The 18,687-nt window shown below is 36.7% G+C and overlaps 1 protein-coding gene across 4 annotated transcripts in view; it reads left to right on the plus strand.

Annotated features, from left to right (window-relative positions):
• Positions 1-18,687, plus strand: part of diaph3 (diaphanous-related formin 3) — a 250,472-nt gene that overhangs the window by 165,573 nt on the left and 66,212 nt on the right. For all 4 annotated transcript variants that reach the window (XM_043251235.1, XM_043251238.1, XM_043251236.1 and 1 more), the window contains 2 exons: positions 1,306-1,470; positions 15,818-15,953. In XM_043251235.1, coding sequence (XP_043107170.1) covers positions 1,306-1,470; positions 15,818-15,953 — 301 coding nt within the window. The remainder of the gene's footprint in view (positions 1-1,305; positions 1,471-15,817; positions 15,954-18,687) is intronic.

An 18,687-nucleotide genomic window follows, 5' to 3' on the forward strand; every position in this document is an offset into this window, starting at 1 on the left:
TATAGTTGAGGATAACGACAGAGCAAAATTATTTCATAAGTCTGCATTGAAGGACCTGAGCAATATTTACCAGACTACAATATTTTCCCAGCAGCTTAAACAATATAGCATTAGCACGACAGCAGTGACGCCAGGGTCATGGCTTTGATTACTAAAAAAAAAAAAAAAAATGTAACTGATGTATCCTTGAATTGAATGTCGCTTTGGGAAAAAAAAGATAACAGTGGTTGGTGGACCTTGAACCAGTAGGGAATGATGATGACATTGCGGTGGTGAGTTTTGCACGTCTTCAGAAAGTGAAACGTTTCTAAGATCTCGATGAATTGATAGGCTTGCTGTGTGTCTGTACAGGTCAACATAAAAATATAGGCTTTTCAGAGATTTCAGCTCAGATACTGCCATTAGATCTAAATGGAGAGAGTATGGAACATAAACACTGGTTTAAATGGCTATCTGTATCCTCTGGAAGTATTTTTTTTTTAACCATCTATAATTATGTTTGTTGATGAGTAAAACGCCTGTGTGTATACATTCTTTCCCCATAAATTACATGTTTTGTATTGGTTCCTACTGAACACACAGACACAATTTTAATTGGCTAAAAAGCAGTCACGGATACAGCACTTAGCTCTCTGAATTTTTTGTGTAGACTATTTAAGTATCGCTCTATATGTGTCTTGGTTTTTGCATGTGCTGGTTTCACAGCTCTGTAGCAAGTGTTGCATTATGGGTGTGTAGTCATGCGATCTGGGATTACAAATTAATTATTGTTTTTATTTTGGTTCTTTTTGAGGAGAAACTATTTTTGGCACGTAATTGCATCCTTACCAAGGTGTTATAAAATAAAGATGATTAATGCTTCTTTTTGAAATTAAAGTATGCTCTGCTAATAAGCACAGGCATATTTGTAGCAATAGCTAGATTGTATGGGTGAAACGTGTACATATATATATACATATATATATATATATATATATATATATATATATATATATATATATATATATATATATATATATATATATATATATATATATATACACACATTTTCAGATTCAAGAAATAGTTGCACCGATATTGCCCTCTTCTAACATAACATACATCAATGGAATGCTTATTCATTCCGCTTTCAAATTAAGCTATTGAACAAAATTGCAAAAGAAAGATAATTTTCCTTGAACTAAACATACTCGAGATATATGAGAAAATGTATTGTTCTTTTATTTTATGAAACTTTTGACACACAAAAAATTGGCACATTCACTTTCCAATACTGGTTTCTTATCCTTGACAGCAATTCCTCACAGTTTCTCTACGCAGGCGAGAGATCAGTACCAGAAGCTGGTGATCATGCACAGTAATATGGTGACCCTTTACCTCAACATGCTGGAGTATTTCACCATCGACCCCAAGAAGACCTCTGTGGAGGAACTCTTCACTGACCTCAGCAACTTCAGAGCCATGTTCATGGTAAGCTGCCCACTCCGATTCAGATCATAATCATAGCCGCTATACCTTATGAAATGGATGTCAATGCCAGGTTGAGGCCAGCTTGTGCTTGCAGGATGTGCAGTTTTGCAGTAGCCCTACAGCTTAGTACCGTTACAGGACAAGCCCTGGCCTGCTCAAACAGTTCAGAGAATACTTGGTAATTAATGGCCAAATATTGCTCACCCTCTAATGATATCTGCAGGTTACACCCACCTCAAGACACATTGCTTTCTGTCTCCATTTACTGTCTTTGAGTGTGATTGTGTGTACGTGCTTTCACACACTCCCTTCCCATTCTGAAGGTTCTAGTGCACTAATCTGACAAAAAAGAAGCTGCCTGTCTCCTTTATGAAAAGCCATTTGAAATGCAAAGTTATTTTCCACTTGGCTGCTACAGTGATGAGTCAAATCTCGTCGCCTTTATTATTTTAAATGATTTCATGATGGAAATGCTGAAATTTGGGGAATGAGCTGACGGTGGGTCCGCCATCAGATGCATGATAATGCACTCCTGTGGCGCGTCATTGAAACCTGTCCCCGGTGCAGCGAGTGCAGCCTGCACTGTACTCCGTCAGACCTGATGAGTTTTTAGACTCGCTGTGAAACAAGGTGTGCACGATAGGAGTTGGGAAAAATGTCTGATAAATGAAGCATGAAGGGTGCACACTTGCATATTTAAAAGACAATTCCTGATTGTAGGGCTTGGCGGTATTGAGATTGTACTATATATCGATATGTTTGATATCGATATATAGTACAAGTGGTATGGTACAGTATGAGGCAATACCGTTTATATCAATATACTGTACAGTAGTTTGATACGAGTGCTTTGAGTGAGCTGCTGTAGGAAAAGTGCGTCATTCAGTTTGTCCTAAATATGAGAAGTGATTTATATTAAGGGCTGTAAAATCATTTGTAACATATAGTTGCAGCTACGTAACTTGCGCAGTTTAATGAGTTTGAGATCTGCTGTTTTTCTTAGTACGTAACTTACATTTTGCAGGTATATTCTCCATCTGTTAATGTTATAAAGTCATGTAAATATTTGAATTTAACTAGAGCCTTCTATGTGTGATTCTCTGCTAGACTTCAGAGAACAAGCACTGCTGACAGAGCGGAATAAAGTAGAAAGTGATATGTACAATTTCAAACCTACAAGTGCATTTTATGATGGCAGTAATAGGGTAATTAAAGTATAATTCAATTACAATATAATTCTCTTGTGTTTATTAACTTAAATTTTTAGCTTAGTTTTTTTATTCTGCTAATTCTGTTTTCATTCACATTTATATTTTATTTTTTTATTTACTTTCACTGTTGTTCACTTTTTTGATTCGTATTAACATTGCTTCATTAGACAGTGTGCATGTCTAAAAAAAAAAAGAAAAAGAAAAAAAGTACAAAATGTAATATATTAAGCTATAATACAGTATAATAATTTTCTATATTACTGTAAATCTTTATCAGTGACATGTTAACCAATGGTTTTCAGCATTATTATTTGTAACGTAATTATATAACATTTCAGTTTTTATTATTTACTATAATATAAATTGTTTTGTACAGTGCAGTATATTATACAGTACATTGTAATTAATGTCTCACCATTTTTTCCATACTTTTTTGTGTGTGTGTGAAACCCCCAAAGCAAGGGTCATTTTTGACTTCACGTTAACTTTAAATATGGCATCTCTTACTCTTTTTAAAGGTATGTAGCCAGATGTTTCTGTCCTCCTCTGTATCCCACACTTCCTGTCCCGTTTCTCTTTCCCCCGTTTGCTCTTCACCCTCAAACAAAATGTCCCTCTCTCACTCTCTCCCTCTTTCAGCCCTTTTCCAGGTCAGTGAGTTTTCAGCCCTCAGAAGCAGCTTGTTTAAATCAATGCTGAGGAGTGGCAGGGGACTAGCAGTAGAGCAGGAGGCTACAGGACGTCATACACACTCACCTTAGTGCAGCACTGTATGCACTCACACATCCCTGCACGCCAAACACTCACACACGTGCAGGCATGCAGCCATGCAGCCACACACGCTTGGTCATCCTCTCAATAACATCTCTCTCCTGCTTTCTCTTCAGTTCTGACTCCTTTTTCTGCAGAATGACATTGACAGGATGTCTGGATTTTGATGGAGATTGTTTTTGGCCGCTGCTCTGCTGATTCCCAGAAGTGTGGGCACACACACACACACGCATTACGACTTTCTCACCCCGTTTTTCTATTCTCTTTCTTAGGGTGGAAAAGTGACAAAAATGAAGAGCGAAAAAAAAAAAAAAAAAAGACAAAAAGAGAGTAGGAGACAGACTAATGTGGGAGTCATACAGAGAATTAAATGAAAAGGGGGAGAAAAAGAAAAGTAATAATGCTGCTGTAGCACTAAATGACCATTCCTGCCAATCAGACTGTAATGAATAATTGAATTTGTGCAGAGAGAGATGATCTCACCTCACCTCTTCACCTCCTTTCACTTCTCCGTAGATATAGAAACATTGACTGTAGTTCTAAACCCAGTGAGCCACGTCAGCAGCATTTTCAGCCATCACAGTGCATTCAAATGCTAGCATTTTTGAGAGCTATAGTCTTATTTTCATGTTTCAAATATCCTTAGATTTAATTGACAAGTAACACGCAAGACTGCATAAAACATAACACTTTGAGAGTTCCTCTTTAAATGAAAGTTTGCTTTGTGTTATTGTACTTTTTTAACTTTTAAATACATACAAAGTAAAACGTGTGAGAATACAATTACATAATTTCTGTCAAAAACGTTTAATAATGTATGCAGTGTTGCAATTAAATTTAAATTTACCTGTCAATATTTCAATAATATTTGGCTTCAATACAATCATAATATAAGTAATTTTTATTTATTTACGTATTATTAATATTTTTTTTTATACATTTGTGCGAAGTTGATACACAGTCAATTATGTTTTTAGAGCAGGACAAAACATATTTTATATCAAAATAGACCTGTGCATTAGTCTGAATGCAGCCTGTTAAAGCTGTCACTGTCTATGATCCCATCAGTAAAAAATCCAATGGCAATAATGCTAAATCTATTGTCTGGAAACATTCAGATATTTAAAGAACACATTTTAAATAATTGTTTTAAAAAAGTAGCCTGCTTCTAAAATAAAAACAAAATAAAATGAGTTGAATTATGAAATCAAGATTCACACCCCTATTTTTTAAGATGGCAGTACTGACACACAGATATTTCAACTATAAACAAAAAGCATAGAAATCCAATGTTGTTTAAGATATAAAGTTAAAAAGATGCATTTGCACAACAGAAGAATTAACTGGAGGAAATCGTTTTGTAATTTGATTGTGACTCTCAGATCGGATTGTCAACTTAAAAAATAAATAGATATAAATATATAGATATAAATATGGATACATACATATACATTGTTTCCTACAGGATTTTGTGAGACTTGTGGCCGTAGGTGACGTCACATATCGATTAGCATGTGTATATATATAAATATATATGATAGTGCAACTGACTTATGATGCAGCCTAGGTAGCATCTTGGTAGGCTTCAATTTGAATGTCTGAAACTGCTGTCTAAGTTGTCAGCTTTGACACCAAAATGCTGTCTTAGTTGGCAGCTTAATAGGGTTTGAAGCAGCCATTGAGTGGAATCGACAATTAAAGGACAGAGCAAAAAGTAGAGAAGTGAAATAAAATGGCTCCTTTGCTCCATGGCCAAATAGTGTTACATATGCTTCTGTTTTTGCGTATATTCCATAACTTTTGTATCATGGTTGCTAGATCTTTTTTTTCCTCTTTAGTTGTAGTATTAGTATTGAGAGGTTGGCAGTAATAGGGTTTGTTTTATAATTTTGAACATTTGTGCAGACCCTCATTTTAAAAATGAAAGGATTTGAACAGGACTCTTAGGTGAAATGGTAATAGTAATTTGATTTCACGCCTTGCTCTGAGCTCCAGGTTGTTCTAGGAATATATCCTTAATTGTAAAATAGCATAAATAAATAAAAAAAGGAAAAGCATGTGAATTGTTTTAATCAGCAAGTAATTATGAGGCTAAAGCTCAAGAGAGATACACAAGCCTTGCCAAACCTCTGAATCACACCCCATAATCCTGTACCATGGGAGTTGCTGTGGCAACCAGCAATCTTTCATTACTACAGTTGACTTTTGACCTTTAGCTGGCAGCTCTGTCTTATCAGCAAATAGCAATAGTTGCCCACAAACACATCAAAACATTGAAGTCTTGTCGCAGCCTTCCTCAAAACAGACTGGGCAGGTGTGAAGGTTTAAGGTGAACAGTTTGCTGCATATGGTTCATTCTGTGTGATTCTCATCACTAACAGTCTAAAGGATGCTAATGTTGGACATGCCCTCCCTTGCCCTGTGCCCCTAGCGCACTGTGTGCTAGTCATTTTACATTGAACTATGTGTTTCAGAGTCTTTCAGTGTGCGCATGTGTATGAGGGTTGCCCCTCTCTGCTCATCCACCCGTTTGAAATAGACCAGCAGCAGTTCGGCAGTGCTGACAGGAATCCAATTGACCGTGGCTAATGGCAGACAGACAAGGGAGAGTAGGGGAACACGGGATGACCTGCAGGCGGAAAAAAAGAGAGAGAGAGCAGGATGGAAAACGGGCATTCGCTCATATCTCCTTGGCACTACCCATAAAGCGACAACTCCAGACTGTTAATTGCTATTTATGATATATAACTTCATTAAAATGGTTATACAGTCTTATACTTTTAACAGAGTTATCATTGCAAGCTACCCCACTTTTATTTCATTGTAATGCATCAAAAGAAGGATTATATGGGTAATTGACAAAAGAAAAAAAAATGGACTGATACATACAAAAATATCTTCATTCTTAGTTACAAAAAGCATGAGAAAGGTTTATTATTAATGTTAAAGTTTTTTTTTCTGTCACCATAGCGCATATTTATGTCAGCTACCCACATAAAAAAAATGTTTGTGTGTGTTTATTATATATACATGTAACAAATTTAGACTCATTGAAATTTAGAAAACTAAATGGCAAAGGACAAAACACAAACAAATATAGCTGGATGCCATCAACATAACAGTGATAAGCAACATTTGATTATTTTTGACAGATTAAACACAAAGGAACCATATATAAAGAGAACAAAAGATGTACTGAGACATGAACCTTGAGGAACTTCTGTGGAAATATGCTGAGAAATAGAGCTTCCTAACTGCCAAAGATCATCCGTTTAGATAGAAAGAGAACCACTTTAAAGCAGACTCCCTAATCCCTCATCCCTGCAATTGGTCAAAAAGAATCTCATGATCTACATCAAAAAAGCAACTTTTTAAGTAAAAAACAAATTGAGAAAATCACATTTTTATAAATTACTAGATCTCGATAATGTTCACTATGATAATCGATGATTAAAGCAAACACGCAGTAGATTTGTTTCACAGTGCTTTAGCATTTTCTGAATTTCACTCTGTATCTCAGGTTGTTTATTGTTCATAATAATAATTAAAAAAAAAGTATGCATTTTCCTCATCTGTTTTTTTTTTTTTTTTTTAATCGGGGCATTTCGGGCACATTAACAAGATGTGCAATGGTCCCCCACGCGTATAACAGTGAAAACACGTAAACACAAAAAAATTCTGTTTAACAAAGAATTACAAAAATAACAGATAATTTTGTTTTTACCTGGGAAAGAGTTAAGAGGAGTGAATCAGTTAAAAATGTGTGTCTTTTAAGATTTTAGACTCTTCTCCTCTCTCTGCTCATATGATGTGTAATTATTTGCGTGAGTAGATCACATATAAAGGCAATAAAAAGATGTGCATAGGTGTGAATGCACTCTGGGCGACACAAATGATGTTAAATGTGCAACACGTTTGCAATGAACGCCCGATATTCTCCTCACTTCTTCAATGTAAGAGCTAATTGTCACATCCGGTTGAATCTGGTTGAGAGCATTATTGTAGCATTACCCAATCTAAGACTCCCCTTCAAACCCTCTGCTTTGGCAATCTGTTAAAAAAAACAAAAAAAATAAACACAAGGAGCCAGAGTGCTTGACATGGGGTGCCAATTGACAGTGTCTATTGACTGCTTTCTGTCTTTGCTCAATGTAAAACGGCTAACAGAGACCTATTGGACAGCCTCCCTTAGAAACTTGTCTATAACCCTATATGTGCATTTACTAAATAAGATTGATTTACACTCATTTTAAAAATTGCTGAGCACTTAGACTGTGGTGCTGTAATCGTTGGACTCTCACATGCTTTATCCCACCTTATGTTCCCAAAGCTGTTTTTGTGCAGTTAGTCGTGTTTCGTCAGGTAGGTAACTAATGAATCTGTAAAACCAGTTCACGTTTCTGACTGATATTTGTCAAGAAAGCTCGGTTACTGACTTTGATGAGTCTTGCATTTTGCTTAGAAGTTTTTTTCCCCTGCAATTTGCCTCCGAGTTGCTCTTTAATGTAAACAAAATGGCACAGTTTTGTCGGATGCCAAAGCAATTACGCTAGTGAAATTAAGTTCGGCCACTGTTACCCTCCATAGCTGGTCTGTATCTCCCTGAATTGTCTCCTTTCAAACTGAATTTGATTCGAGCAGGGGGGAAAATAGCAAGGGACTCAGTCTTGGCACGACTGCAGTAATTAAGTTCAAACGATGACTAGAAAATGGAGACCGGCTCTGTAATGAGAAAACAGACCATTTCGGGGCGAGGGAGACCTCAGAGTTCTGTCCCAATTTCTGCAACCTGTGTTTATCTCTTTCCCCTCGCCTTGCACCTTAACACAGTTACAGGCCATTTATGCATATGAGAAGCGAGGAGTTTAATCCCCTATTGACTGGGAGAGTGGGCGGAGTCTAATCAGACACATCGGGCTTGGCAGGAGCCAAGCAGATTTGTAGAGAGAGTGGCTTCATCAGATTAGCAGGGTTATATGAGGTAGGCAGGCAGCTGTTGTGATCTATATTAAGGCATGTCTTATGAGAGCCCCAGCTTTGAGTTTAGAGTTTGCCAGGCATCAATCACTTGTAACAGCATTTTAGACTCTTTACGACACACTTTGTTCAGCTCACATGGCGTCGTCTCTCACAGTGAGCACTGATGTAAATAGACTCAAAGAGATACAGATGCAGAAGTTTGCAGAGATTGAGAAACTAAATGCAAACATTTTGCACCCATGTTTTTTTCTTTTTTCTTTTTTTTTTTTCAGAAGCTCCCTTGTTCCCTTGTTTTTCTCCAAAATGGTGCCTGGGCCAATGCTTGTTTGATGCCGTTAACACAACACACAAACTAACACTAGGACTTTTTCTTGTAGTTTTGAGAACACATTTTAACACCCAAAGTCATGTAATTCACTGTCTTTGCATTGCAAATTGGCTTTGTAAAATGTGTGTGGGATTCATTCTTGTAAAGGTTGATGGCTGGTGTTGTACAGTACGTCCAGAGAGAGCAAGACCTGGCAGTAAAAGTGTATCAGTAACGCTTTGTAATGGAGTGGGGGGGGCAGAGAGATGGATAGTGTATTCTGAGGAGTTTCCTCACCTCAGCTGTGTGTGGGATTCTCCCCTTAACCCCTCATCAGTCATTTACACACATATACACAGATGCTGACTATGGCTAACAGTAACGATTGTGTGTGTGGCTAACCCCTATCCTCTCACACTGTTTTTTATACGTGTGTGTGCGTGTGCGTGTGTGTGTACTTGCATTCATAATGTATGAGTCGGCGCCCTGCTGTTAACTCTTTAAAGGGCTCATATGATGGTATTTCTAAAGATCATTATTTGTTGTATTTGGTAAAACAGAATATGTTGACATGCTTTAATATTCAAAAAAACACATTATTTTTCAAATACTCCTCTACGCCCCACCTCTCTTAAAAGCATAGTTTTCTGTAATGCACTCCTTCCGACAAGAACAGTCTGCTCTGATTGGCCTGACACAGTGCATCGTGATTGGACAAACCCTACATCAGAAATATACTGCCTCTTAGCAGCTCAGTTCTGCTTTCAAAATAAATGTAAAAACAGTTAAAAAACAGCGCTCATATTTACACAAGCCGCGATTGACTCTTCTATGATGTGAGCGATCCTGTCTCTTCCTCACACAAAAGTTACTTACAGTCGCTGATTCAGAAGTGCCAGATTGGCAGAGCAAAGTCAGAATTGACTTTTTTTTTTTCTTTTTTTTTGGCACATTGCACATTCCTTTGTATTTTCCTAGGTTCACAAAAGTGTCATCCATCAAATTCGAACATCTAGGATGTGCTGTTCTGTTGTAAGTAATCGTAATGATTCCTTACTCCTACTTTTAGAAGGCCAAATAAATGCTTTTGCTTTTTGCACAGAAAAACAGCCTTCTCTGGATCAGCCTTCTCTTTTATATAGAATAAATTCTTTTGTATGAGACTTTTCAATTCTGCAGATCTTGTACATGCAGCTGCATACAACACTAAAGAAATGGAAGTAGAAAGGTTTATTGAAATAGTGAATTGGAACTTAAGAACCATGTATGGTTGTGAGCAAATCAGACCAGTTTTTGTGAATCGTTAAAAAGTCGTTAATTTACACATCTGCAGTGCTACTTCTCTCATGAACTCCATAGTGGTAGCAATTACTGTTTCACCTTTAAAGAAATTTACAGTTCTGTGATTTTACTCATTCCAAACCTCTAAGACTTTGATTTGTCTTCGAAAAGTTTCAAGGTAACCAAAACCAAAACCAAAAAAAAGGTCTTATAAAGAGATATGATTGTATATGATTAGATGATAAAAAGATTTAATTTAGCCTTTCATTTCCATCTAAGCAATGATAGTCACACATACAAGTTTGAAACACATGAGGGTGAGTTGATTGAGAATGAATTTTAAATTCAAATCAGTCAAATGGCTTTAGAAAACTTGAAATATAGCACTTTTTTTATGGACCACTTTTGTAATACTTCTAAATGTCTGTTCACTTTGTTTTCCACTAAAGAAAGTCACTCACACAGGTTTAGAACAATGTGAGTTTTGTAAATAATGGCATTAATATTTGCATGAACTGCCCCTTTAATTGGTGTTAATCAGAATAGTTGTTCAGCAGTGTAGTAGGGAAATCCGTTTCTGTGGAGGCACATCGTGGCATCAGACACAGAAGCTGGGTCATGCCCCTGTATCTCTGATACTCTCACAGCCAGCGGCAGCTTTATAAACTGTGAGATCAACATTACTGGGAGTGACTGGGGTAGTGGCTTTGATTCACATTCGACTGAATTAATCAGCGGTGTGCGTACGTTAGCAGTGATTGCTATCGATTCAAACTGAAGTTTCACCTTCCCAGTATTTATTCAGCTTTGTGAGATTTACTTGTATCTCTAGCGGCACACTGTACTGTATCCGAAAGAATCAATATCAGCACAATATAGTGCATCTTTTAAGGCCTCTCAGACAATTCAAACCATCATCTCTGTTCATTAAATCTGTGGGTGTTACACTTCAACCTTATAAAATAAAAATAATAATTTCTTTTAGAAATGTCCATGTTTTTAACACTTGCTTTCTTTAGAAAACTGACCTTTTCCATGACTATGATAATGAAGTGCGTAAAAGCACACAATAATGGCATTTAATGTCTAAACATACATTTCTTCTGTTGTGACGTTTCTCCCATTCTTGTTGGCAAGTTATCTATCATGGTGTTCAGCCAGGGATTAGACCAGCTCTTATGTTATTATTTTCTATTATGCTGCTGAATAGGCATAATGGAACATCCTCAGCCTTCTGCACATTTTCCACAGAGATGTTATTGAACATCTAATAACTAGTCCACTCAGTGTTCAGGGTTGGTCCATCTGCTCCTGAACGCTGACTCACGCTGGAGCTGTCGTACACCGAGGTGCTGTTGACTTAATCGTTGCGCCTGTTGACAATCTCTTACTCTAAACTGCTATCGATGCTTTACCCAGTGGCTGCTGTGCAAGAGGTTGCATTGACTTATCTGTCACATGCAGTTCAGATGAGGCTACCGTTCACAAACGAAGCACGTTAGGCTAGATCTGCATAGTCTTATAGTATAGTACCTCTAAACCCAGGTCAGCGATTCAGTGACATCTTTTCCTGTGTAGAAAGCCCAGTTGAGCAAGTTACTGACTTTGAAACAACCTAGTAGCAAACCTCTCACCATGTTGAGATCAAACTAGGTCAGGTATGAGATGGTATGTGTAGATTCTGTGAGAAAAGTTTTTCTTAACTGTAAGTTAGTCCAAATTCATATCTATACTTGCTTGCAGTAAGCCACTTTTTAAACGCTCTTGTGTGGTTTTGCAAGCACGTTCTGGTTTTGAATTGCAAAAGTACATGTTTTTGCAGTGTTTAGTATTTAGTTTAGTAGTAGTTTACAGAGTTGTAGATGCTTGCAGATCCACCTAATATAATTAGAAATGGGGAAAAAAACGCATACACAAGCTGCAAATAAGAGATTGATTGTGCAGTTAGTCATTGATTTATCAGGAGTTTCCGCGCGAGTCAGTTTCTCTAGAATCTACATCATCAAATTACACAACTGAATCCGCTAAGTTGTTCTTTCAGTCGTTGCTTGTACTTGCTGTACAGTGCTATACATGCTGTACAGTATTATTATTTATTATTTTAAAATAAATTCAAGTGGAAATGCAGCTGAGTTATTGAATGATCCTCTGTTGCCATCTACTTGAAATAATGATAATTCCATGTAATTTTCATCTCAAAAGTCTTTGTTTTCCACAAGGTTTTTTTTTTTGCATCCCTGTTTGGGAATTATTTAATTGCCTCATTTGCTTTGTCAGTAAAGACTCACTATATCATATTGGATACTTGAGTAGCACAAGAAAGTTAGTACCTCCCGGAAAAATGTTGCATTTGCTTTTAGCCAACATCAGTTAAAATGAACAAGTCACAAAAAGCGAATTAGAAGTCTAAAAGGGTCGAAGGTAGGGCAGGGTCATTATGAATCCCCCTCTTGTATTAGTGTTGATATTGATGTCCGTGCTACAGAGTGTGAGGTCACGCACCGCTGCTTTTCATTCTCCCCTAATTCTAATGAAAGTGTTTAAAGTGCTATGTGTGTGCGCACAGTCGCACGGCTGCAGAGAGGAAAGCTGATTTAGCCCACCTTCCATCTCGCTATCCTCAGGATTTACTGTGATCGCAGACTGTGGCTGTAATCCGCCGCACGCAATAGGGAATAAGCCTCGTTATCATGTGACTTATACTCTGTCCCGACCTGTCGTCAATAGCCATATTTCCTGCTCATTTAAGGGACCACTGCTGCAACTATGGATCTGTATGAGATCTATGAGCTGTGCAGAAAATAGACAGCGAAGTTTACTAACCATCCACTAACAGTTTTTTTTGTTTTTTGGTCAATCCCTTCTTAAAGAAGGTTTTGAAGCATTATGCAAATGTTACAATGTATAACAAAAAGTGTATAAATCAGTCATTTTTCTAAAGTAAAGTACTGCTGGTAAAGGTATTGCTATATTGGCATCTCTCTTGCTTCCACTGAGCTCGTTTTAATAGACCCGCTAAAGCATGTGATAGTTTTCACTTGGGGTAATTGAGAATGAATGGGTGAAAGTCACTCCATCGTGATATGATTGACTCCATCGTGATATGATTGGATATGACTGGTCATGATTAGATCATGCAATAAATCCCACCTTTTGTTTTCCCGTGCATTCGGTGTTCATAAGTCTTTATGAATGCACAATATAACAGTGTTAAAATGTGATCTGTGGGGTTTTTTAAAACATGAAATGTGAAATGCTTAAATCCACTTGAGGTTTTCATCAATAGAAAAACCTATTAATTATGTAATTAATGTTAAAATACAACGTAGATTTTTATTCTGGTATTATAAGCAATGCTCAATTAAGAATAATAATAAGAATTATAATAAAAACCCTTAAATGTGAAGACCTTGCCTTCTCATTTGAGGACACCACTGCACAATACTATGTGCCATATATACAGCTTAGTATTTATCTATTTGAATATGTGTGGGAATAGTACATTTTAGGCCAAGGATATGTGCATTGCTTCTGTAAATAATTTAACTACTTTAGAATCCAGATTGGAGTACTCATACCATTATTCAAATTATTGAATTATGAATTCAGGTTATTCCTCAGCCTTCTTTATGTCTCCATTTGCATTGAACTCGCTCTCCCCACTCTTTCTCTCCCACTTTTTCTTTCTGCCTTTTCTCATTAAACCTGTTCGTCTTTTGCCTCTTACACCTTACCTTTGTGTAAGGTGTGCCACTGGCGCTTTTCCGCACTTAGAAATACATCCATTATCTGGAAAAGGCTTTTAAGGCTGCAGAGAGAAAGAGAGCCAAAGAAAGAGGCATATGAAGTGTTAGGACAAGGTGACTGCTCTAATGATGTTTCTTTCTGATAGCTTGCTCTGATTGCCCGAGTGTTCTTACACCTAGAAAAGTAGCCCTCATCAAACCAAAAGAGGAGTTATAGATTTCTAACAACCCTCTTCAACCGCTAATGGTCCGAAAAAGAAAAGAAAGCAAGCAAGGAGGGGTAATTTTGATCTGTTCTTGCCCCCAGATTTTCTCAGAGATGTCTGAAGTGTTCAGAACATTGTCAAAACCTGGGGATAAAATGCCTTAGTTAATTAGAGGTCTCTTTCCGCAACAATTTACTCCACTTAACACTATTTCTTCCAGCTAGTCTGTCTTTCTTTTCTTTTCTGCTAACTTTCTTTATTCCTTCCTTTCTTCCTTCTTTCCTTCCTTTCTTTTACTATATTTTCACTAGTGCTCTGTTTTTCGAATAAAACAGTTTTTCTCTGCAATGCATTTACTTCTTCAAGGTAGTGATTATTTAAGTAAATAGGTACCACAGTATATGGTGCTACTTTTTCATTAATTAAGCTTATTTATATATGGCAATTTTTTATAAACGTTTTGAGCCAAAGAGAGAAAATAAATGTAGTAACTGGACTTTGCTGGGTTATTATTTTGTTTGATACAAAAACGGTGTTTACAAATGTTAACATGTAAGCTGTTGCATTCATATTGATTATATGCATCAGTTTAATATAGCCATGTTGTAATTTATTAATAGGCCTAGATTTATTTTTTGTTTTTTTTATCTAATCACTTGCTAATATGTAAGGTTACAAATATAGTGTTAAAACACAATTAAGCCTTTAGCAGCTGCATAATTACACTTTATACCAGTAAGAAGCTCTGATGAAAAGTGGGATATTTGTTAATGACACACATTTCCTGTGTATAATTTCAAGGCCGTTTAAAGTGGCTTAAGTCATTTGGGATGGGTCGGTCAGGTGTCTTGTTGTTGCAGGAACTGGCAGTCTTGTCCATGTAACTGGCTCCATGGTCTCTTTGAAGTATCAAGCCATTTTCGTGTGATGCCTTCGGTGTATAAATTGAAGTTTGGTTATCTTTGGACTTTCCAGCAAAACAGTGATCCAGAGAATCCATCCAAGTCTACCAGCACTTGGTTCAGGGATGGGTCCTGGAACGTCCTTGAGTGGCCATCTCAGCCTCCGGATTTAAATCCCATTGTAAAAATCTTTGGTGGGATTGAAACAAGCGATGGCAGCACAGAAAACACAAAATGTCAGTGATCTGGAAGCTTTTCACGTGAGCAGTAGGCTAAAAGTCCAAGAGAGAGGTGTCGGGAGCCTCTGAACACTTGTCAGGTGCATTTATTGGAAAATTCAATTTGATGGATGGAGTGTACAACTGACTCCTGTGCTTAAATTCTTCTGCAGTTTTAAATTTAGAAAACACTTGTTTCTCTTAACTCTCTGATTCAATTCAAAAAGTTTATGACTAGCACAATATAACAGATTTACAAAATATGATTTACAATATATTGTAATATGGTGCTCATAGAACATTTCCTACCATCGATGTTGAAAACTGTTTAGTTTTTCTATAAAAACTGTAATGTGTTTGTGTATTTATTTTTATTTATTTGTATTTTACAATTTTTTTTTTTGGAAGAATAGAAAGTTCTAAAGAACAGCATTTATTTGATTTTAATTTAATTTAATCAATTTGTGCATACATATAAACATGTATTTATGTGGCACAGTTTGAACGGTAGTGTGTTCACTTGTAATTTATATATTTATGTAAGTTTTTATTAACTTTTATTTTTCATTTTTAAAGTCAGAATATAACTTTTAAATATTAAAATGTGTATCATAACACTAAAGAACCTAAAATGTCACTACCAAACATTGAACATCTATTTGCTTCAGACATTATTCCCCAGTAGTCTGCTTTATCTCTGTTTTTTTTTTTTTTATTCTCTCCAGCAAGCAGTGAAGGAGAACGCAAGGAGAAGAGAGGCGGAGGAGAAGCAGAGGAAAGCAAGGATAGCCAAAGAGAAGGCGGAACGAGAGAAGCAGGAGCGGCAGATGAAGAAGAAGAGACTGCTGGAGGTCAACACAGGTGAGATGTTTATCAGTCATTCCCTGAAAGTTTTCACGAGAGTGAGCTTTTAGAAAAATCACCTTTGAAGATGGATGAAACAAGTCCCTGCACACGCTCCTAGGAGCTCATTTTAAACCAACTGAAGTGTGTCCTGTTGTCAATCTGTTACCATGTGAACAGCCCATCGCTGATATAATATAACACACACGCAATAAAAAATTCAATGCTGTGACTTTGATGATTTTGAGGACGTGGCTTTGTAGTGACTCTCAGTTTTGAATCAGGCCGATCTGCATCCGCACGCTTCTTATAATGTTTACACAGGCTTTTATACACAGCTATCTGTGCGAGCATCAACATCATAATGATACCAACGCAGTGCATGATGATATTAGAGATGTGATTGGATTACAAACAGGTTCTGTGCACTCATGAGACACACACATGAAATGAGTTTGTATAATATATGTTGCCACTCGTACTCGCCTCCCGCTGTTCGAGGAATGTTTGTGAGGGTGTGCACGCATGCAGCGAGCTCCCAGTGTTCACTGGGATGAGTTTTTGTGTCCGTATGAAGGTCTCACGCTGAGTCAATACAGCAGAAGAGCAGCCTGAAGTGTGCTCTTCATGCACTTAATACACACAAAAACACACAAATGATAATATGGAGTCTGGTGTTTTGAAGTCAGGAGTGAATGTAGTGTTGAGTTGTGGTAAGATGTGTGGTGGTAATTAGGAGTGGAGCGTGAAGTACTTACAAGTGTGCGTGTGTGTGTGTGTGTGTGTGTGTGTGTGTGTGTGTGTATATATACATACATATACATATACACACACACACAATTACATTTATTCATTTTATGTATAAAAGTAAGAGTAGTTCAGACTATTCTGAAGACTTTTAATCTAAGATAAGCTAATATATATTTAATGTTGACTTTAAAATGTCAAAAACCAGCAAATCAGTAAGGCCTGTGCCTTGTAAGGTCATTAGGTTGGAATTGCTTTAACTGTAAACAGCACTTGAGCTCTGTAACTTGATGCTGTTCTCCATAGAATTCAGTCCGTTGAGAAACGCTGACCTGAGTCATGTGAAAGTGCTTTGAGAGAAAAGTTAAGAACCGGAATATGAGTATTAGCTGTTGTATTTGACATGTTTGTTTGATGGGAGATAACTGTTTTTTTTGTTTTTTTTATTGGTATGTTCAAAAGTATAATCCTCAGTAGAGTTGAATAAGTCAAGGTTTTTTAAAGGACAGCCACTGAAGCTCATTTGATTCCACTTGGTTTTGTTTCATTCAGTTTCTCTCTTTCTTTTTTATCTCTCTTAAAGGACTGCGGTCTTTCACTTTCGTTTAAAACAAATCTCAGTGTATAAGTCTCTAGAGCAGGTCTCTAATAAACCTTTTTAGGTTAATGTAGATTTCATTAGATGTCTCATGACACAGTCATTCAGAAGAAGTGCTTCTGTTTTAACTCTTCTCTAAGGTTTTACCGACATGTCACTGCTGTCTTTGCTCAACAGGGGGCACTACACACTGTCCGGGCAGTCAGTGTCTGACTTATTTATACATTTGGATAAATTCAAGTCAGGGTTTCAGCTCTCTGCTTAAATTACTTGCCTCTCTGATTATATCCTTTCTTTTTTGTCTTGTTCTCTCTATTGAACGGTCTTTCCAATGTAATGTTATGCATCTCTGAACATGTCTAAACTGAAGAAGCTTTCTTCTCTGCTTGGATCCAAGTACACCTAATTCAGCCTCCCAGTACTGTCTGCAAATGTATATATGTTCCTTTGTTTGTGATCGTAAACTTTGTTTTAAAGAAACAAACCAGAGAAAATGATGGTTTGTTCTAGAGTGGAAATCCTAACTTTTGCAGAGATGAGTTCTTGTTTATGTGCATTTTATTCACCGGCTTTCTTGCTGTTATTTTTTAGATAATGTTTTTTGTTTGTTTGTTTTTTTCCAATAACAGTTAACACATCTGACCAGTACCAACCCAATTATATTAGCATTACTACAAGGGCAATTAAGGGGCTAAAAAATTGTTAAAAATAATAAACAAACTAAATAATTAGGCAGCACAACTGCTTAATTTCATAACAACATAGCAAGATTACTACTGCTAATAATAATAATGTTGTTCAGCATAACAATGATTTCTGAACATTCATGTGACACTGCAGACTGGAATGAGTAATAATACTGAAAATGCAGCTTTATCATAGGAATAAATTACACTTTGAAATATATTCAAACAGAAAACTGTACGTGTTAGAAACAAAGTTATTTTAAAATTGCAGTAATAGTTCACAATATTACTGTTTTTACTTATGGTTCTATGAAAGATTTTACAAAAAGGCTAAAAACACTGTTCCTCAAATTGAACCCTCGACCCCAAAATTTGTAAATATTCTGTGCATTTTGTTTTGGACATGCTATTTTTTGGTGATAATAGGAAATGAAAAATCTAAATTTGAAGCCATTTCAGAGCAAATGTATTTCAAGACTTTTGGCTATTGTCAAAAAAAAGAAAAAATAGTGAAAATATATTAGGATTTTTTTAAGCTGTTTTTCCCTGCCTCATTTCTAAAGTGTCCTGTGGGTACTTCCTCCCCTATTTGTGACCACTCTCACTCTATCTCTTTTCTCATCCTTTCATCATCAGTCAAACACCAGCAGTGTCCTCCTACAAGGATCGACTCCTCCACGCCGGAGTATGCAGGCTCTTATAGTGTCAGACCAATCTCTCT

The sequence above is a fragment of the Puntigrus tetrazona genome, chromosome 11 (genome assembly GCF_018831695.1).
Source record: "Puntigrus tetrazona isolate hp1 chromosome 11, ASM1883169v1, whole genome shotgun sequence".
Taxonomy (NCBI): Eukaryota; Metazoa; Chordata; class Actinopteri; order Cypriniformes; family Cyprinidae; genus Puntigrus; species Puntigrus tetrazona.